Here is a 23,456-nt window from a genome sequence, read left to right on the forward strand (position 1 = left end):
GGACTGACAGTGAATGGTTTCTCTTAGCTATAATTATAGTACTCTTTTAGTGCTATTAACTCTAGTATTTCATTGTTTTGAAATAATTTGAGAGTTGTAAAAAATATTTTAAAAATGCCCCTCTTTCTTTGAATAGATGATTATATGCTATATAACCACATATCACACTGAAAACAAGGAAATTGATGGGAGTGTAATATGAACAGTGTGCCTTGTTTGTACCTAATCATTAAAATGCAGACACGTTATAGTTTGCTAGAGAAATGAAAATTTACTTGAAAGTAAAAGTACCCAGATGGAAATCCTAATGAGGACCTACCAGCCCAGATTCAGAGTGAACCAGTTAGATGCAATGATTAGTTGTACTCAACTGGCAAATATCAAATATCTGTTGAATGCTATATGCAAGATGTGCAAAAAGCTTTCTATTTAACTCTTTTATGCAATCCAATTTATATTTTAAGTTTAATTATTGAGTACTTTTCTATATAAGGTAATACACAATCTATTTTGTTAAATATTTAATAAATGGTTTACTGCCAAAATACCTATATAAGTTAGTATTTTATAGTAATGTGATCAATATTTTTGGCACTTATCATGAGGCCTGGCATGACTTCATTATCCCCCAAATTAAAAACTTCCCCTAGCGTTGACATCTCACAGGTTCTTCTGGTAACAAGAATATGTCATTTCATTGTGGAAAGGAGTTGACTTTCCCTGGTAATCGGGATGATAGAGCTAAGATGCCCTGACGGTGGATGCTCTGAGGGCTTTGTCTTCTGTCTCCACAGGGGTCACTTGGGGACAATCTCAGGACTATTCCAAGAGGAACAGTCTGTCTTATCTTAACTCTGTCTTTATCTTCCTAGGGTCCACTCTGCCCCACAGGACATGGTCAAGTCTGCTAAGGACATTGATGTTGAAAGGGAGCAAACGAGGGTGCTTGAAGGAAAGACCGGAGGAGACATTCTTGTGTTGGGCAACCTCAGTAAGAGCTACAGAAGTGTTTTCAGGCGGAAGACCACTGCTGTGCATGACCTTAGTCTGGCCATACCACGAGGCGAGGTATCAGCTGCAGTGCTTACCCATTTCTCTTGGGAACCTGTGAACTCTGGCTGTAGTTCTGTCTGGGGTAGTTTTAGAATATCTGAAATCACAACAAAAAGCAGCCTCTGCATTCCAGAGATTCCCACCACGTCACAGAGATAAAGTTGGAGACAGGATCTCAGTGTAATGGAAATTTGCTGACTGATTCAAATTTTATTTTGTTTTATGATCCTTTAAATTTGTGTATCTGGGGTTTTTAAGTATCATTTGACTTTGGGATGACTTTATTAAGTACAAATATTTTTAAAAATCCAGTTGAAGGAACCCACTTCTTCCATTTATTTAACCTGCAGTTTTCCTTGAGTGCCCAGTTAAATCCATCTAGAACACTGGTCCTCAACCTTCCTAATTCTGCGACCCTTTAATATAGTTCCTCATGATGTGGTGTTATGGTGTTATCAACCATAAAATTAATTTTTTGATACTTCATAACTGTTATGAATTGTAATGTAAATATCTGATATGCGGGATATTTGATATACAACTCCAAAGGGGTCAAGACCCACTTGTTGAGAACCACTGATCTAGAAGCGTGCTATTCTAGAGGGTTAAAGATTGCACATACCACAGCAGCTATGGAGAAATCTTCAATCAGAACTGGCAGAAGCTGTATAAACTGACTCTTATTTGGACTCAATCCATAAAGGGAAATCAATCCTGGAAATGATTCTCTTTAATTAACTGTTAGAAATAAAGAGGCACCTTGCATGCTTGGAGAAACCCAGTGGTTATATGGCTCTTTTATTGCTAGCCATGCTCTCCTGCTGAGCAAATAATCCAGACATGAGTACTCTGGGGTACACAGGAGCCCAGAGACCCAGGTAAAGCAATTTAGGAGTGACCTAGATTAGAACCATGATTTCTATGACAACTGGACAAAATGTTAAGGATTGTTTCCTAGCTATTGTTTCTACCGATATTTTGCCAGCTCTGTGATCTAACATTATTGAATTTTGAATTAAAGTTAAATCAATTTAAATCAATATTAATTTTCTTACTATCTATCCATGGCTGTTTTAAGCCAAGGAGAAGAAAGAGAGAGAGAAAGAAGGGAAGGAAGAAAGGAAGGAAGGAAGGAAGGAAGGAAGGAAGGAAGGAAGGAAGGAAGGAAGGAAGGAAAGGATGGAAAAGAATGAAGGAAGCAAGTAAGCAAGCCTTGGAAGTAGGCATGATGTTTTTCAAATTTGAAGTTTCTTTTGGGATGTTTGTTGTCAATGTTACAATCAACTGAAGAAGAAGAGGAAAAATATCTCAGTTCAGATCAGTTGCAACAGTTTCCATTGCTTCAGGCCCGTGATGTCCACCTCATGGAGATAGGAAAGCATCCTGAGAGAAGCTGCTCACCTCATGAGCAGATGCTAAAAAGATAGGAAGGGAAGGACCAAGTTCCAATATCCCGCAAGAGCTTAATATCATTGATCAAAAATGGCAATTAGGCACAGCTCCTGTGTAATTCCAAGTCTGGAGGGCACATCTGTAGCCCATGAGTCTTGAGAGACTTTCAGGATCCAAACTGTAGTGTGCTATCCTTTCTAAGATTTTTATGCACAGCACAGTTCGGTTGCCTAGATGGACAGTTTGCCCCACCTTCCCTTCTGTCATTCACCTCTTCCCCAACTCCTAATTTCCCAGTCTGTGCCTCAGTTTCCCTGTTGATTATTAAATCTCTTTTCCAAAAAAAAAAAAGAACCTGTGAAGAAAGCAGAGATGACTGAGATGTGCGTCCCTGTCCCTCTAAGAATCAACGAACTGTTTGGAAACTAGAACACCATAAGCAAATATATTATCCTGTGTTTTGACAGGGTTAGAAATGGCCAGAGTCGTAGGCTTTAGTGATGTACAGCAGGAGTGTGGAAGACTGTTACCACAATGGCATGGTTAGCCCGGGCTCTAAAGCAGAGGTGTGGTCTGGACAGGCTGATAGGATATCTTAAGTCTCAGGCGTGGTAGGCCTGATAGACCTGGCAAGGCAGGTCTGGCATGAGATGGATGGGGAGGAGACCCAGTGGTGGGGAAGAAATATGACTGAGGCACATGGTGATTAAAGTTATTGACATTGTCCAGAGGCACATACTGAAAGTAAGTAATATGTGCGCATGAAGGCAAAACACAGAAACAATCACTGCGCATGATCTGCATGTGGAGGAAGCTAGATGGTGTGATATTAGCACTCAGACATGAGAAAATGTGCTTGGGAAGATGGGCGTTCCAAGGAGGAGTCTCAGGCACATCGTACCAGAAGTACAAAACAGGTACCCAGTCTAGAGAATGGGTTTAGAAAGCCGTTTTCACATAGAGTGTAAGATAAGATTGAAGAAAGAAACAGGTTGACTGTCAAAGTGTGAAATTGGAGGTTGTTTCCTTATTTATTACCAGGATTCTCTTAGCCTTTGACTATAAATTGAATTTACAGCCTCTTTGCTGGAAAAATAAAGGCATCTAGCTACCAACAAGATTTATTATCTACCTAGTTGTCATCTATTTATCTATCCATCATCATCTTCAATCAGTCTCTCTATATAATCGTCATCTATTATCTATCAGTTATCATCTATCTGCCATCTGGTAATCAATTTTCTATCATTTATTTAACTTTTTATCCACCCATCTCCATATTTATCCACCCATTTCCATCTCTCCCTCTCCCTCTCCCTCTCCCTCTCCCTCTCCCTCTCCCTCTCCCTCTCCCTCTCCCTCTCTCTCTCTCTCTCTCTCTCTCTCTCTCTCTCTCTCTCTCTCTATATATATATATATATATATATATATATATATATATATATATATTTGTGTGTGTAGGTTACTCAGAGTGGAAATAGACTAGCTTTAGAAAATATACAAAAATGGAACCAGAGGGAAAGCAACTTCTGCAGTGACAGAACTTCCAAAGATGTTACCATGATTATCTCTGCATAATTTGGATTATTGTTACTTACTACTCATTCTCTTAAGTTTTATATACCCAAATTTATCTTTCTTTAAATTAGTGATGATGTTTTCATGCACAACTGCCACAGAAGTATTTGAAGCATAAAGTGCCTTTTTACAGTAGCGTGTTCCACACTGTTAGAACATCACACGTCAGAAGCGTCAGTCTCCTGTCAAAGCAAAGGCCGTTTGTAATATAACATTGATTACACTCCATACTTTGTGTCTAACTTCATGTTTTCTTCTTAGTGCTTTGGGCTCCTCGGAGTGAATGGCGCTGGGAAGAGCACAACATTCAAAATTCTGACTGGTGAAATTCCACCAAGTTTAGGCTATGCCGTCGTCAGAACTCCTCAGGGGTATGATTCAGATTTCATCATTTTCTTGCCACTTATGATGATATCAAGTCCAGGGAACTCCCAGTATCCCCTCAAGTCTGTGGAAATAAACTTAGAAACACTATTTTCCTCCAGTCTCATTTTCTGTTTGCCAGTTACCCAAAGGGGTGACTAAATCTCCCAGTGTCAGTATCAGGGACCGGAGCTCAACCCTTGTAGCCAAGAAGACAAGGTATTTTTCTCAGTCTTAAAATCTGTTGTCAACATATGCATCATGCCTGCCATTTTTAATTGAAGTATGCTGACATTCTTGTGTGTTTGCATATAGTTTTGGCTATTATCTATGTGTTCACATGCATCTGGTTTCGGCTATAATCTGTAAGTGTAGAAAGATGCACCATGTCCATTTAGCAGAACAATAGAACTAGGTTCTCCCTTACTGCCTATGCCCTAGCTAGCCACAGATTTTTGGCCCAATTAATGCTACAAGTTGATTGGCATGAGATCTCATTTTTATTTGTACATTAACACTTTTGCCTGATATACCTTTTGTTTTTTAAAAATGGTATTATTATTATTATTATTGGCTATTTATTGAAGTAGAAATTCTTAATTATATTCCTGTAATGAATCGTGTGTGTGTGTGTGTGTGTGTGTGTATAGTCTCAGCAGTTATAGCGAACTTAATTTTGTTCCCTTGTCTTACTTGTGGCTTTTTGAACCTTGAGTAGTATAAGGGTTGTAACTCTGAGGGGAAAGGATTCCCCAGTGCAAGTGTTGCAGCTCTGAAGAAAAAGGTATCCTGGCAGTTGGGAACCAAGGAATACCACAAAGTCACACTGCGTAAGAAACCTCACACAGAATTTATTAAGAAAGACACAAGAGGGTGACTGCCTCTGCTTCAGAGAGAAGCAGCAAAAAAATCTGAGCACGAGGCAGGCTTTATGTTGGTTTTTTTTTGGGGGGGTGGGGGTGGGGATTCTATGATGGTCTGGGATTGGTGGGATTTTGTGGCCTGATTTTGGGGTTTATTTCTGTAGGGCAGAGCTTGGCAGTCTGCATATTGAGGCACTGGGAACTGCTGTTAAGGCTGTTAGAGTAGTCTGGGTGGAGTTGTGCTGGCAACTCATGCATCTCAAGGGATTGGGCTTGGCCTTTAGAGTAGTCTGTGTGGGGTGGCCATTAACTAGCATACCTTAAGGGACTCACAAGTAGCTCTTCCCTTTCTGAGGTCATAAAGCTGTTACCTGTCTTTTCCAAAGATTCATCATTTTAATGTATTTAATTTATATTGGAATCTTTTTGTATAGCTGAAATATACTTTATTTTCTATCTGAATACTACCCCAAATCTTTTCTCTACAAAATTCCTTTGTTCTCTAGTCAGCATCCCCTCTCCTGTCACACTGGGTCCTTGTTTGTGCTGGGTATTTGGCCTCAACTGCATTGCTCCCAGGAACATCTCAATGTAGCTCTTCCTCTTCCTTCTCCCTTAGTTTTTATGTGGACTCTTTGACTGAGTCTAGGAACCAAAGTAGTACCAGGCAGATCAGTAAGAGAGTATCATAGAAGTTTTTATTTTTTGTTTTAGTTGACAGTAGATTCTTCTCTCCTACAATACATTCCAACTACAGTTTCTACTCTCTCAACTTCTCCAAGTTCCCCCTCCAACCTCCTCTCTCCCCCAGATCTACTCCCCTTCCATTTCCCTTCAAAAAAATAAAAATAAAAAAAACTGGCCTCCAAAAGACAACTACCAAACATAAGAAAACAAGATACAATAAGGCAAGGCAAAACCTTCCTATCTAGTTTGGACAAGTTGATCAGGCCAAAGAGTCAGAAACATACATGCTCCTACAAAACACACAAAAGTTCCATAAAAACACCATATACCCAGAGGACCTGATGCAGACCCTGTAGGCCCGTTGCTTTCTGCTTCAGTGTCTGTGAGGCTGTATGAGCCCTGCTTACTTGATTCAGTGAACTGTGTTCTCCTGGTGTCTTCTATCCCCTCAGATTCCTATAGTCTTTCTCCCCCTCTTCTGTGAGGTACCCAGAGCTCCAAGAGGAATGACCTGATGGAGTCCTCTAATACAGCCTCTCTTTCTGCATAATGTCTGAATGTGGGTCTCTACACCCAGAGGAAGCTTCTCTGATGATGACTAGTCAAGGCACCAATCTATGACTATAGCAGATATAATTAAGAATCATTTCATTGATTTTTTTTTGTCAGCTGTGTTTGGTTCTTTTATATGGACAGGAAGATCTTCAGAAAAATACAACATCTGAAGAAATGACATTTTGAACAAAAATTGTTAAGTTTGTTAAATAATGAATTAATTGTTAAATTTATAAAGGATAGAACAGAGGAATCTCTATCATAGTAGACTATGCTCTAAATTTGGCACTGAGAGATATGTGGGCTTGCGAAGTCTAGCGGAAGATAAGGGCTGCAGGCTTGGGCTTTGTTAGTCAGCCCATGACAGTCCCAGTGTCCAGTCTCTGGTGATATGGGGTATTTCATTTCTTTCTTTTCTTCCTCGCTCCCTTGCTCCCTCCCTCCCTTCCTCCCTCTCTCCTTTTCTCCCTCACTCCCTTCCTCCCTCCCTCCCTTCCTTCCTCCCTTCCTCCTTTTCTTTTTATCTAGCTGTGGCTGATGAAGGTAGACATAGTAAACCAGATGTCCTTTTCTTCAGCCACCTTTTCTTAGGAGCTTTCCACTAAAGTGACAGATATACACACCTCTGTTAGTTTGGTGTGCTTTGCCCTACTGTCCACCAGATTGTCTACTGTTACCAGAGTACCCTTCCTAATCCTTCTTCAAATTATTTTCAATATTTTAGGGACTTCTTTGCTTCATATTTCAATACAAACTCAACATTTTGATGATAGTTGTATCAACTTTTATTACAATTTGAGGCAAAATAATTTCTTTGTAATACTTTGTCGTCATCATCTTAGACTATGGTGTATAGTGACATTCATTCAAGCCAGTTTAGAAACTCCGGTTCTTTTGTTCTTGAAATTTTCCTGATGGAGTCCTTGCAATATCTTTTACTTTACTGATCCAAGCAACTTGACCTTGACAGGGGGCGTATTTTCTCTTCTCTGCGTGACCATTTCATTTTGATTTGATTTTTCTCATGAACTGTCATTTCTCTAGCTTACCCTAGAACTGAGTTATGTGGGTTATTCATCCCCATTTTCCTGTCTTCTTTAACATCTTCCTGTCTAGCATGGTCTCTGTACCTTCAACCCTCTCTGTATGTATAACATCAAAGCCGGCCTTCAGTGCCGGCCAGGCTCCTCATCATATGGCATACAGAGACTTTTCTACCCACAACCTTGTAGAACTTGGTGCTGGTCCTGATTCTGCCAGTCCAGTGAGGAAAATGCACACCTTACTAACCATCCCAAGAGATATTTCCAGCTTCTTTTGATGAGGAGTGATACTTTGCCCTAACCCAAAATCTAGGGGATCTCAATTTGAATTTGTTCTCCCCTTCTACCACAGCCATAAAGGACTTTTGGGTCTTTTCTTCTTTGTAGGGACCAGATGTGTGGCTATTTTCATGGGATTCAAATGTAGAGGGCAGACATGAGTGGTCTTAAGCACTGCCTCTAGAATTTTCTTCATTTCTGACTCACGGCACTTAAATGAATGTGATTATTTATTATACAAATTATGATGCAATGAATATGGAAAATAATTCACTTATCACATGTTTTAGATTAGAGGAAGAAAGCTTTGTGTCTGTAATTCCCCAGTAGAATTTTAATTGACTTCACACTGCACATAGGTTTTTGAATAATAGTGTGTTTTTCCCTTCTACAGATTGATGGTTATATTACACATCAAAAGAGTCTTCAATGAAAACCCTTTATATTTTTATTTGATGGCAGTATTTCAATATATTTAATATTATTACTTGAGAAATATGTTGATACTTAAAACATTTGAAATTTAATTAATAGATTTATAGAATCTAACTTTCCTAAGGACAGAGTATGCATTTATACTTTGCTAGTCAGATCCAATACATGAAAACAACATTCCTAATAAAATCTATCTGAGAACAGAAAGTCAAATTTATTCAGACTCATGTATGCCAAGCTGGTTTTACATATCATTTATCATTCTAAATTGGGACCTACCTATATAAAACTGAAAATCCCTTGAGGATTAGGGTGTTGATTTCCCTACCTATGGCCACAGAATTAAGAAGTAAAGCATTTTTTTGTTGTTATTGTTTGTGGTGGAATCTTATTATTTATTCTCTCTAATTTGCCTATTTACAAGACTATATGGACAAAAGAGCCAGAATTTAAAAGGGAATAAAAAAAACATAAGGTTTACTTTTTCATCCCTAGAACACTGACTCCATTCTTTATTATTTCATTCCATCATTTGTGAAATAATTGGAAAATGAAATTCAAATAACTGCTCTTGAAAGGAAGAATAAATTTGCATTCACATAATGGTCTGTAAGTCTCTTATTATGCTACATATCTGTGTAATTAGTTTAATTATAACTAAATCACACTTGCATTAATTATATTTTTAACCTTGATTATTTGTAATGTTAATTGCACATTGGTATTCAAAGAATTAAGCAGGTAATTAGTAGCACAATAGAATTTGTAACTACCCAGAATGCTGGAGTACCCCTTCCTGCCCATGGAGTCAGGCACTGATTGCTGTGCAGCTGAAACACAGGGACCTAGATGTTCACTGCAGTAGGGCTTATTATTATTTTTTTGTTTCTTTCTGTGATTACTTTATGAGGAACAATCTTTTTTCTGTTTTGGTGTTTGATTTATTAATTTCCACAAGTGAATAAACGATCTCACATTTGAGATCGTCTCTCTCTCTCTCTCTCTCTCTCTCTCTCTCTCTCTCTCTCTCTGTGTGTGTGTGTGTGTGTGTGTCTGTGTCTGTGTGTGTCTGTGTGTATAAGCAGAATTCTTTTCAAACATACAATTATGATCTGGTTTGAAGTATGAGCTTCTGATATAATGACAGTGATCACAAGTTGATAGCCTACCTGGAAAGAATTGCATACTTGTTTTTTGATGGTGATGAAGGAACAGAATCTCCTATAGCTGAGGCAGGCCTCCAACTCTCTATGTAGCTCAGGATAACCTTGAATTTCTAATCTTCCTGTCCACCTCCTGAAATCTGAGATTTCATGCCTGTTCCCATATCAACTTTATGTTCCCAGTATAAGACTAAAATTTGGGACTTAGATTATCGTAGGACAGGGCATATATGTTCTAGGTTATCCCAGCTTCCTCTCTGTCATTTGTCTCCTTTTCTGACACAGGAAGGTGTTTGGATTAGGTTTTCAATCCTGTTATTATTGAAAATTACAGCCATGGCTTAAAAATACTACTAATAAAAACTCATGATTTGTTGTTACTCTATTATTCACCAAAGCATTAAGAGGGGAGGGGTCTTTAAATTCTGGATCTTATCTAATAGTTATTATGGCCTTAGGAAGAATATGTTACTCAAATTGACTGACATGGAGTCTGAGATACAAACATATCAACTCATTTGCCAGAACTTAAACTCTAGAAAACCATAGTAGAGTTTGAATTTTTTTCAACTTTATTTTTTGTAATTGTTTTATTTTTCAGACTTTCACTTATGAGTACTATAATTACATCATTTTCATAACCCCCTTAACTCTTTTTGTGTCCCACCACTTCCTCTCAAATTCATAGTGCCTTCTTTAATTATTGTAACATTTAAAGGCACATACATGCATACGTGCATGTAAATTTATAATGGGTTTTCAATTTTAATTTATTCTTAGCATTTTGAAAAATTGTATATCTTTGTAGTAACCTCTTTCTAAAGCAGAAAAAAAAGCCTTTTTGACAGGGGATGAGAGCTACACCTAGCTGATAATATAAAAATATATATTTTTATATAAATATTATATAAAATATTATATAAATAAATAAACTATATTGATTTGGGAAAATGGCAGGAAGCACTCCTTTAGGGTCTATGACATCACCAGGCATGACTTTTTGGTTAATTTTTTAGTACCAGGCATAAACTCTATTCCAGTGAGTGGTTCTTAAGTTCAATTAGACTCCTCTTGGTTACTTCCAAGATACAAGAGCTTCTATTGCACCACTGAGACTGTGTTGCCAAGCTGATCTAAGAGATTCCTACAGCCATATAGGTTACTACCATTCCTCTTGGTTGTCTCCCAGTACACGAAGATAAGACCCTGTTGCTGAAGATACCAAAACTTTAGATATGAGACCTGGAGGAATTGAACTAAAACTGACCTGGTAGTTTGATTTCTGAGGACTAGCTCTTATAATATCTGAGTGTACGATGCAAGCTACCAAGGGAGAAAAGCAATCAATAGTTTTATCCATCTGTAAAACCTATGAATTTTTCAGCTTTACATCTTATACCTTTCCTAACCTAGTATGCCCATTATTAGAGAAAACTCAAAGCAAAGAGAACGAAATAAAATATGGAAGAAGAACAGGATGAGATATTCTTAAATGAGATCGAGAGACAGCAGAACAATAAACATTTTTGCGATAAGTGTTCTGTTGTATTTAAAATTCAAATGCTCAGAAACTGGGTTTTCCAAAAAGTATGAATTGTACATGGCAGACTTAACACACTTTCACTGCAACATTCCAGGGGAAGGGAGTGACAAGACAGTTTTGCAAATAAAACAAAACAGAACACATAGATATATTAACGTCTCTTAAATAAATTTGAGGAAAATGTACACAGAGGTAGAGAGATATAATATATATGGAGAAAATTATCACTGTGAATACAAACAGTAAGGCTGTATTTCATGCAAAGATTCTAAATAAAAGTTCTCTTACTGGTTTGTGAACTCCCAGAGTAACTACTAAAGTTACTAAAGTAAACCACTAAAACAAGCCATAGAACATAGGCTCTTAACATCACTATTTAGCAATTTTCTGGAACTGATGTCACTGTTACAAAGCATAGTTGTAAAATAAGAGTAATTATATTGCCATATCTTTTACAATATATTTGAGTTAGTAGGTACAGCAGGAAGATATTTAAATGCAATAGCACAAGTAGAGTATACATGAATCAGAAACATAGCTATGTGGGTGTTTAAATCAGAATACCAAAACAATATTTTAAGAATAATAAGCACGATTGAATACATAATTATGTATTAGTATATATCATGGAAGAAGGGGAAAGCCCAATAGTCTTCATATTATTCTTCCACACAGAGTTGTATAGACTGATGGTTGATTTAATTAATTTAACAGAAGGTAGAGGAAGCTTAACACAAATTTAGGGAGAAAAAGAGAGGAGTTTAACCATGGCCTTTTTGAAAAATAGACATTAAGTGGTATTTCAATGCATTGTGTGGGTTTTCTAATGAATAGTGTCTTTCCAGTTGGATACCCCAGTCTATGGAATCAGAGAGACAACAGGCTGAACATCTTTTACTCATTGATGGCATTTTTCTAAATAATTAATGTAAAATTTACAACATAAATTTTGTTGTGTTGGTTTGTTTAAATAGGAGATTTAAAATATTTATACACTAGAACATTAAATTTCAAGATCACAAATATTAACTAAGACAAAATTGATAAGACATGTGTAAAATATTACAGTGATACAAAATATCTAAAGAGAAAAACAGTAATCATATATAATAGGTAAAAGATAAGAGAATTCACTGCAAGAGCTGGAGAGATGACTCAGGTGTTAGGTGGGTACTGCTCTTGCAGAGGACCCAAATTTAGTTCCCAGCACCATGTCAGACAACTCAGAACCAATTGTCACTCGAGGTCCAGGTCGTCCAGTGTCTGTTCCTGGACCCCTCAGATACCTATACACATATGTGCACATTCATACACACATGCATAATTAGTCTTAAAAATAGCACAATATAAAAATGACTGGTTAATATTTAAAGGTATTTATCTACCATTAATATTAAAATTGGGAGGACAGAGATTTGTAGTTTGATCTCTCATCATGATAATTTAAAAAATTATCCACACTTTCATGAAGATAGTAAAACAGAGTAAACAGTCATGTTGATAGGTAACAAAATACATGGTGATATGTATTAAAAAATACTTGAAATAGTAATTTCTCTTGTAGGAATTTATGCTCTAAAAAAGAATGGAAATTTAAATAAAAGACGGAATGAAAATATCAATTTTTGTCTTATCTGTATTAACAGGAATTAGGAAGATGCTGTGCTCTTGCTATATATTTGGTGATTGGATTAATTGAAAATATTATTGCTAAATTATGTGAAGTGATGTTTAATAAGTTAATATAGATTAAAATAATAGAACATGTATCCATTATAAAAACTAACCCAACTATTTCCTAAGTTCTCTCCTGAAGTCATAAGTAGGAAGAAGATGTTCACAGATCGTAAGAACTGGCAGGGCTGATGCCATTGCTGCCTGAGACATGGCTGGAACAGATGTGAGGCTGTGCATTGGGACAGAGGCACTAGGGTTGGGGTGCTGCAGTGCTGCTCTGCACAGGGGGATGGATGAGCCAGGTCTCTGAAGGGCTGCATCCTTCCTGAAGGTGCAGGTACTGAAAATTCCCACAATGGCATAGGATGATGCTGAAAAATCTTGGCAGTTTTTCTCAGGGATCATAGTTAGGAAGAAAAAAAATCTCCCAACATTGGAGCTTCAGGTATATACTCTGTAGTTTGGACTCCAGCAGCTGCACATTCCCTAGGAAGCCTATCACACAAAGACAGGTTCTAGGTCTTTCCATGAAGTATACACATTTCAATGATGTTGTATATGACAGAGACACGTATTTTTTATTTGTAAGCTGAAAGTAAAAATATTTGACAAAAATTGGCTTCAAGTTGATACACCATGGGAATATTGTTTTTTTTTATTTTAAGATTTTTTTTTTAAATTTCATTTCACATTCCGTATACACTGGAGATAGTCAAGCAGAAAAGATGTGACTTCTTTGAAACACAGCCCCTATATCAAGGTTTTTCAATTAATTTTTAAAAATAGTATTAAAGGAGGACATGAAATCAAACACCACACTACACACATAGCACCAGTCTTCTGTGGATATAAATTAAGAATTGAACAAAAATGAGAATTGTCAGAGAAGGCAATGTACCAGAAAACCAATCAAAGAGAATATATGGAAATTATGACAATAGGACAAATAACGTATTTGAAAATGGCATAATTTCTGTGACTGAAAATGATGTTTATTGAATTTAAAATAAAAACATAATGATTGGGTTAAAATTATTTGCTGCTTATGGGAAAATCTGAAAATGTGGTTATTTGAAAAGGAAGGAAAGGGAAGGTCCAAGTCAGGTATGATGGTTCACACCTGTAATCCCAGCATCCCTTAGACCATGCCAAGACGAATCTGTCATCTTGAGGTCAAATTGATGTTGAATGTCCTTCTGTATATGTGATGATTTTATTGGCTAATGATAAAGCTGTTTTGGCCAATGGCTTAACAGAGTAAAGTCAGGCAGGAAATCTGAACAGAGATATATATAGAGAGAGTAGGTGGAGTCAAAGTAACTGCCAAAGAAGAAGGACACTGTCACCTTACTGGTAAGCCACAGCCTCGTGGTGATACATGAATTAATAGAATTGGGTTACTTTAAGATGTAAGAGCTAGCTAGGAATACACCTAAGTCACTGGCCAAATAGTGTTGCAATTAATATAGTTTTGTGTGATTATTTGGGTCTGGGTAACCAGGAAACAAATGAGCGATCTCCTCTTACACAAAGCCAACCTGGGCCTATCCAAAAAATAAAGAAATGAATAAGTAGTGAGGAAAGATACAGTCCAGCAGGCATTTAATTATCTCTCAGACTGAAAATAGAGGAGACAGTGAGAGAGGGACAGCATTTGATGGAATAATGGTTGTAAGATTTCCAGTATTAAGAAAACAGATGACTCCCTTAGTCCAAGGAAACACACTTCTCTTGAGTAAAAATAAGATGCTTTTCATAACATCATATGGTGAAAATAAAACCCCCAATATGAAGACAAACTTTTTAAAAATGCAGAAGAAAAGACAGATTTCAGAAAAGGAGAGGGAACTTGATCCAATCTTCTAACTAGTGGTTCCTAGTTGCTTCTAGTATTAAAAATACCATTTAAGTAAATTAAAGAAAAGCAAGATTATTTTCTCAGTAGCATCAGATACAACTCCAGAGCCCATCAGCTTCTTCTGTTTGTGCTGGCACATATCCACACAGAAGGCTTCCACTATGACCTGGGAAAAGATTTGTGTGACAAAGTATATTTCAGAACATAGGACAACTCCTTGCATGGTAGACTATAATCAGAGAAGAGCACCAGAATGTCATAGCTGGGAGTGTATCTGCAGCCATGATATTGCGGTAGGGAATTACAGCTTACATTTGTTTCTTATCCAGGCTTTATTTCCCAAATCTCACACCACTATTAAGTACTGGATTATGAGGCAATTAAATAAAAAACAGCACAAAAACTCTTCTGAAACCCATGACTTTGGCTTGGTTGTTTAGGTTGGCATTTCTGAAGCTTGTTGCTTTTTAATGCATGCAACTAGGGCAGCTGTTAGGTTTGGCCTGTGGCGTCCTCCTTTCGTAAATGACCACTATTACAGAATTCATGTGAGCAATAACTATTAACTACTATAGCATCATCAAAATGCGCAGGGATATGGGCATAGCACTTTTGAATTTATATACAAATGAGTCTGCTTCCCATAAACAAGTATAGTACCAAAATAAAAATACACAGAGCTCACATATTGCTTGCAAAAGCCCAATCCTCCTTTTGACTTGCAGATCAGATTAGAGTCCTTGTGGTCATAAACTCCCCACATCGGAGCTGCTTGTGAGTTGGTTTTCTTCTCCTTTAAAGTAGATGGAAGATTAGCAGTTACCAAATAAAATTAGGAAAAGAGTGAAGGGAAAATCCTATGTGATTTTACGTGATTTTAGTTTGCAGTTTTGAGAAAAAGCTCTATGTATCAATATGTACATGTTAGGGTGTGTCTGTACAAGTTTCTGTATATGAACTCTTGCATGATCTTGATGGTCACTGCATTCATTTTACCTGACTCCTTGACTGACACTGCCAGGCTTTGAACACTTCTGAGCAGTCTTCATGTTACTGCCTGTTTGTATTCAACAAGGATTCTAGGCCACCACATCTTTGGCCATGTGTCTGTTGTATCATCAAATTCTCATGTAAATTATTCTTTCCTAAAACAGAGTCCCATCTAGCTGAAAACCTCTTATTCTTTGAACAGAAAAAAAAATGTTACTTGTGCTGTCAAAGTAACAGTGAGTGTTTGATTAAAAATACAAACTAGCACAAGGCTCCTCCATTTAGCTATCAGCACTGACCTCAGTGGGCACAAGGAAGATCACCAATGTGCACTGTGCATCAACTGCCCTCGATGGGGGCTGCCCCGGTTTTTGGGGGATCACCCAGAACAGGCATGCTTAGATGTGTTCTTAGTTTCTGACTGAAATGCTCAGTTGTGTGTGTATATTGCTTGTCCATATTTGCTTTCTTTCTATAGTATATTGCCTTAGGTGTGTATTCTGTCCAGAGAACAATCTTTGAGAGTCTTGCTATTCCTATTTTCAGTTTTGGAATGAATAAACTTATTAGGTATGTAGCAAAAAAGTCTAATAGAACAAATAGCAAGTATTTGCTAGCATCATCCAATTGGGTATTTGTAACACCCCCTCCGAAATGACTGGGGAAGCCCAGAGGCAGCAGCTGTCAAGACCTAATTGTGAGTCCCAGATGGAACAGTGTTTCCTATCCAGTGGACTTTCCAATTTAACAACTAGGAGAGAGAGAGAGATCCAATTAAACAACTAGGAGAGAGAGAGACAGAGAGAGACAGAGAGAGAGAGAGAGAGAGAGACAGAGAGAGAGAGAGAAAACACAAAACATCATTAAAGTGGGTGTTGACAAAATCCAGCATAAAAGTGGCCTTGCTTCAACAGTCATGCTGAAATTCATGATTGAGAGTATCTGGTGAGAGCATCGTCTCCATCCTGTCCACAGAGTTTCAGGCCCCTTGTTCCCATTACAGTCATAAGAGTCTCTGTTGGAAATGGTTTACCTTCTGATGTTCTCCAAGGAGCAATGCTTTTTATACCCTTAGGTTGTGTCACAGTGTCAAGGGAGCGATTTGCCCCAGGACAGGTGCTATATGCATGTGTATATGCATACACTGGAGATAACATGCTTGAGTTTGAAAACTAGCAGTGGCCCCTTATTATTTTTTCTTTCATGATATTTCATTTCTTTTAAGCTATCTTTTCTTATTTTATATACTAATCCCAGTTCCCACTCTCTCCCCTCCACCTGCTCCCCTTATCTTCCCCCCACCCCATCCCGCATCCATTCCTTAGAGAGGGTAAGGTTTCCCATGGGGAATCAACAAAGTCTGGCACATCACTTTGAGACATGACCAAGGCCCTCCTGGCTATAGATCTAGACTGAGCAAGGTTTCCCTCCATAGGGAATGGGCTCCAAAAAAGGCAGTTCATTCACTAGGGATAAATCCTGGTCCCACTGCCTGTGACCTCACAAACTGCCCAAGCTTCACAACTGTCACCCACTTTCAGAGGGCCTAGTTTTGTCTGATGTAAGTTTCTCGCAGTAGTCCAGAGTCAGTGAGCTCCCACTAGCTCAGGTGAGCTGTTTCTGTGAGTGTCCCTATCATGGTCTTAACCTTTTTGCTCATATTATCATTCTCTTTCTCTTCGATTGGACTCTGGGAGCTCAGCTCAGTGCTTAGCTGTGGATCTCTGCATCTGCTTCCAGCTGTTGCTGGACGAAGGGTCTACGATGATAATGAAGGTAGTCATCAATCTGTTTACAGGGGAAGGGCAGTTTGGGAGGCCCCTTATTCTTAGAGTCTGTTCTCAACAAGTGCAGACAGAATATACTAATCATATATTTTATATTATAGTGCTTATTTTTTGTCTCCAAAAAAATTGTACTTATTCAGGACCAATAGGACTAGTGTATGTGTGTATGTTTGATTTTTAGTGAAAAATATTGTATATGTGAATTTTAATGAAACATTGTTGATGTGTGACTTTTAATGGAAAATATCTTTTGTATATAACATCATTCTGGTGACATCTCGAAGGAGTATTTCACCTAATTTATTACTTTTCAGTAGGCCATTGTATTGCACCGATAAATAAATTCCTATATTCCTACAGGGGTATGTCAGAATAATTAAATCATCTTGGGTAATCTGCTCCATTACAAAGTAGTATGAGGAAAATTCTGAGAGTTCTTTGACAGAGAACTATTCCTAAGCCTTTTGCTAATTACGGGCTAATGTGCAATAAAAAGGGATATTGGAAGAAATCACTTCCTTTCCCAGACTTTAAATAAAAAAACTAAGCTGAGGTCCTGGTTTACTGTAGATCTATATTCTGCTATTGTCTAATATTCTTCCAATATAGAGCTACATTTTCTTTAATGGACAGAATGAGCACCTGAGCGTGGGAGGCAATTAAAACACAAGCGTGAGGCACCTTATTTTTTGTCTGTGCATTTTCTGATGCCGCAAGCTATCTGAAAGTTTGTATATTGTGTCTTGCGGTATATAGTGTTGATGTCTGCTCTGCAAATAAGTGTTAATAAGTGATAGAAGCTTGACACTTCATGCGAAGTGCTCTTGGTGTAAATTTATCTTCTGATGCTCCCATCCTTAGGAACAAAGCGTGGCATTTCTGATTTTCTTGCTTAGCACACATCAGTATTGCCCACTTGCTCATTTCTCTTGTGGAGCACTACTGGTTCATTGGTGGTAAGCATAGTTAGTTCTATAAACACACAGGAGCTTCGTTCTTAGGTTTGTCCTTACACTGAGTATTGGCCACATCCCTGTCAAAATAGCATGCTATTTTGATTTTAATAATTGCCTTTGTTATACTGTAAATTCCCCCCAGTGAGTGAGTGTGTGTGTGTGTGTCTGGGAACTATCATCCTTTTGTATCCAAAAGGTAGTTTCCATGTTGCTGAAGGAGACCAATACTCAGGTTCTTTCCTGTCAGTCTTCCCAACCCAAGACACATGCCACATACCTAGGTCTGTGGTCCCCAACTGATTGACTCCATATACATGTGTATGTGAAAGTGTTTACTATATTAGTTTATTGCCGGGGGCTAGCCTTGACAAAAATACCTTTCTCCAGAGTAGATGCATGGGAATTTAGAAATATAGTAAAGAATACGAAGACGGGAATGAAAATAATAAAACGCAGAAACATATAGGATAGTATTGGGAGGGAATTATTCAGTGTGTACTGGAAATTCTCCCATGTTTAATTTCCAACTACTTAATATACCCCTGACCTCAAAAGGTAGGAGTAAGACAAAAGACTGTATTAACATACCAGTTGAAAGTCATGGGCTATATTCATCACACTAATGCCCTGGACTCTTACCTTAGACCAAACCCTCTGTAGGCAAACCACTCCCTGGGTGGAATCCCAAGTTATTTCCATAAAGGGAACTGGAACTTAGTTGGATCTTTAGGTACAAACTGCTTCCCTATTCCAGGAGCACAAGGTCTGGCAACTAGCCACACCTGTTGACAATAGCCTTGAGAGAGCAGAACTCTCTGACTGACAACTAGGTGGGACCTTTCTTTGAGGTAGAAACACAGTAACCTTAAATGAACTAGAAAAAAAAATCCCAAACTCTGACCTTTGGCCTCTTTGGGCCTCCACAGTGTTGTTCTTTTTTAAAAAATGCTGCAAGATCCCCGTGGCAGTAGGCAGCAGAAATGCTGTAGGTCCCAAATGGTGGTAGCGGGCCATGTGGTGGCAGGCAGCGGGCTCTGGGAGCAGCCAGTCCCAGGCAGAAATGGCTGCCGGTCCCAGAGTGGGGGGGGGGCTGAGCGGTGGTGGCGGGCCACGTGGCAGCCGACAGCGGGCGATGGGAGCAGCCAGTCCCAGGCAGAGATGGTTGCCAGTCCCCGAGCAGTGGCTGGTCCCAGGCAGGTAAACACATGGCAGGCGGGCAGAAGTCAGAGACATGGATAGACAGGACTTGCAGAGTGAGGTTGAATATTTATTCTGGGGGTTATGGAAGGGGAAGGGTGAAGGGGGGCAGAGAGAGAGAGAGAGAGAAGAGGAGAAAAAGACAGAGAAGCGGGGAGCAGAGAAGTGGGGAGAGAGGCAGAAGCGAAGCTGCCTGTCCGAGAGGAAGATGGGAAAAAGAGCGAGCGAGCTCAGGCTGGAAGCTAGAGATCAGCCTGCCTTAGTGGATGGGGGAGGAAGTGGGCGTGGCTTGTCTCCTAAAGAGACAGAAATAACACACAGTTTTTCAGAAAGTGATTTGTCTTTCATTTCACAAGGGAAGACAATATGGTAAGGAGAGTCATCAAGTCTGGACTTATTGACAGAGTTCAGAGTTTGGAATTATTGGCAACTAATTTTCTCATTGTTGTTCTTTTAGTCCTTTTTAAGCATTTATGGCAATTGTAGCATTTAAGGGTGTAGTGTGGTCGAGTTGATGATTCTCTTTAATGATGCTGTTAAGAACATGCCTGTTTTCCTGCACACCTTTGACTAAAGAGCCCTATTCTGCTGAGGAGTCATTGTTTTAGGTACTTATTCTGATGAGCTTAGACTCCTCACGTGTAATGTTCATATGCCCTGGTGCTGTGATGCGGATGTAGAGCATCCTCGGAGATGCTTTATGCTCAGTGTGGCTCTGTTGTCCTATTGTACAACCTTCATCAGGCTGTGGGAGTTAGTGGGAAACCTGGAGATCAATGGAGGCACATCTTCACAGGGCACTGTGGGACTCCTGATCTTGTTCTTGCTTCACTTAGAAATAAAATTATTAATTTCCACGGATGAGTTGAGCTTTATGAGCTTTCTAACCTCGATGGGCAGGACCATGTGAATAGGCAGGCCTGGCTTCCTGAGTTTAGAGTGTCACTAATCTGTGGAGGAATGGGATTATGAGAGTGCTTTCCCTACCTGGAGCACTGCAATTGCACTGCTGTGCATAAAATGGAGCAGCTGCAGCTGCTGGGGACCTTCTCCGTGTGCCTCAGGACAGCAGCTTCCTGGAATATGGTGACTCCATGACAGAGTGGTTTCAACCAACTCCTGGAGTCAATTTGTCTTGGCCTAACCTTTGATTTTACCACTACTGAGCTATGGGAAATTCACTACTTCTCTTGTAAACATTTGTTTTCTAATCCTAAAAATGAGATAAAAGCCCTTTCCTCAAAGGTTGATATAGAGTGTCGTAGAGGGCTGTGTGGTAGTTTAGTAGCGGCGATAATGAATCATGATATACAACAAACCCACGTGGAATATTGGTGGGGGGTGGTAAAAGACTAGGTTGTGTTGGTCAACAGGGACAGGGAAGTGATGAAGAGTGAGCGAGAAACAGGCCAAACTTATATTAAAAAGGGGCTTTTGCGCATGTGTACAGAGTATATACACACGGTGCATGTATATAGATTATGTAGTGAAATAAGGCTGTAGGACCCTGGCCTGACCAAGTATTTGCCTGAGTACTTACAAGCGCATCCTGCCAGATGACAAGGGTTGGGCCAGCATAATGCCAGAATGCCAGTAGCCTAGAGAGATAGTTCAGCTGTTAAAGAGTAGACTCACAACCAAAATGTTATGAGTGTAATAGATAATCTATGTCTGAAACATAATGGGCACTTGGCAAACTTTTGTTATTGCCTAGAACTTTTGCATTTGCTGGAAATATGGGAACTGTGAGATTAGCACTCGGCAGATCCATGAGAGCCTGCTCCACCAGGAATCCTTCTCTGTCCATCCCTGAAGTGCTCAGCTAGCTGGATGCGAGCATCCCTTTCTTCTGTAGCGTGACTATCAAAAACAGTCTGAATTTGTTCTTTTTATTTATTGATTTTTATTGAGCTCTACATCTTTCTCTGATCCCCTCCCTGCCTCCCCTGCTCCCCTTCAACCCTCTCCCAAGATCTCCTGAGTAAATTGGGAGCATGGGGACCTTGGCAGTCTGAATTTTTTCACAGAAAACTAAGCATTCCAGACTCTTTGTCTCACCTCTAAGTTTCCTTTTCACCTCAGACAACAAATCTGTGGAAAGTATGTGTGTCTGTGTGTTTTTAGATTTCTCTCTCTCTCTCTCTCTCTCTCTCTCTCTCTCTCTCTCTCTCTCACACACACACACACACAGAGAGAGAGAGAAAGAGAGAGAGAGTGTGTGTGTGTGTGTGTGTGTGTTTCTGTCCTTTTAATTTTTAAAATATATGAAGATGCTGTCTGGATCACAGTACTTATCATCTATCTATGTTGTTGCAGGGCTGTTTCCCTCATGGGTCACATGACCACCAGCCACCATGAAGGAACATTGCTGTGGTGGTCTATGGTAATTATATTGAGATGCTTAATGGTCCCTTGTAGTAGACTGGGGTCCCATCAGTCGCTCACCTGAGATCATAGCTATTGTTACCCTGTTCTTCTCAGCTGCATGCGGTATTGGAGCTTGTTCGAGTGTGCAGGAGATGAAATACTGCCTGGGTATGGGGACTGTTCTGTTAGTGAGCTTCACAAGCTGCCTCTGTTGGACTTTTCAGTGTTGCAGTGGGCTTTGAGTCACACATGCTCCTATGTGTGGCCTCCCATCTGACTCCTGTCAGATAACAAATGTATTGGTTCACCAGTCTGGGCTTGGATGGAATTCTGTTTTTGTCTATTGGTGCCCTTGCCTAAAGTGATCAGACATCTTTATGTCCAAGCCAGAACAGCCACGCCCATCACCTATGTGCCAGGGTAGCCATTTTCTGTACTGTACTCCCAGTGTGCACTAACTGGCATCCTGGGAAGCAACTTACAGTCAACACAGAGACGACCAATAAAGCTTCTTTGTCTTCTCCTTTATTATAATCTCCTATCCTTCTGTTTTTTTCTGTTGCACACTTTTCTCTTTCAGCCTTATTTTATTAAATATTAAAAAATGATGCGTGTGCTTGCTTCATGTAGAAGTGTGAAATCTATTGGCGATGAGAAAGGTCAAATGAGGCCATGTTCTATTTCTAGGCTGCTTTCAGGAGCACTGCATTTTGAAAAAAGACAAAAAAAATCACCATAAATCCCTTCAAAGAACCACCAATGCAAATAAATTGCCCTGTGTGTTATTAAACACCAAATTATGCCACTGAAAAATTCTGCTACTGAAGGTCTAATCCTGTGGCTCTCCCTTCATGATGGAGGTGCAATGACGTCACAAAGGTTTTCTTTTTCAGTCATTCAAATGGTTTTAATCTCTGGCTTGTGTGTTTTATTTATAACTGTAGGCTAATGCTTAGGAAATCTTTCTTACCTCAACAATGGAATTTACCCAAGGTAATAGTTCAGATGCTCTTTTGGTTTTTGTTGGACTAAATCCATATTAAATCTGTATTATATAAAGAGCAAAGGAATACTTGAGTTTCAGTCTTCCAAGAAAGTTATTAATAAAGTCCAATAACATTGATGGAATAGTCAGTCTTTGCTGATGTGAAGTGACTTATTTAGTATAGAATAAATTATATTTATAGACACTCATATATGTTCATATGGTCTTAGTTTTGAATTTACTTGAATTTCTGTGGTTATAGGTCTACCCTCTTCTTATAGACTGTTTAAAAATGAGTTTTAACATCAAGCAAAGTCTTTACATTTAGGTAATCTGCATTTCCCTGTTGTGAGATACATGAAGACTGCTATGCTAATCAGGCTGCCTACAAAGCTGAGCTTCATCACTCAGGAGTGTAGCCTGACTTCCCATTTATGATAGCTGCTTTCCTGCCCATTGTTTCTTCCGGGCACCTTTTCTTACTTAGGCAATTCATATTGTAATGACTGGCTTTTTTTCCTGTTACATTTAAAATGAGATATTTAGGGAAACTAATATTTATTTTTAATTTTGTCCAACTATTTTATGAATTTTTTTTAAATTTCACTTTGCCTTTTCTTAACTTAATATCTCTATCTTTGAGGCAGATGATGGTACCATGTTCTAATTTCTAATATTTACATAT

General features: G+C 38.8%; 1 protein-coding gene across 1 annotated transcript in view; it reads left to right on the forward strand.

Moving 5' to 3' along the window:
• Abca13 (ATP binding cassette subfamily A member 13) overlaps positions 1–23,456 on the forward strand; it is a 408,645-nt gene that overhangs the window by 303,822 nt on the left and 81,367 nt on the right. The window contains exons 55-56 of the mRNA XM_075943386.1: positions 873–1,068; positions 4,285–4,394. Coding sequence (XP_075799501.1) covers positions 873–1,068; positions 4,285–4,394 — 306 coding nt within the window. The remainder of the gene's footprint in view (positions 1–872; positions 1,069–4,284; positions 4,395–23,456) is intronic.

Source organism: Microtus pennsylvanicus, chromosome 12 (genome assembly GCF_037038515.1).
Source record: "Microtus pennsylvanicus isolate mMicPen1 chromosome 12, mMicPen1.hap1, whole genome shotgun sequence".
Taxonomy (NCBI): Eukaryota; Metazoa; Chordata; class Mammalia; order Rodentia; family Cricetidae; genus Microtus; species Microtus pennsylvanicus.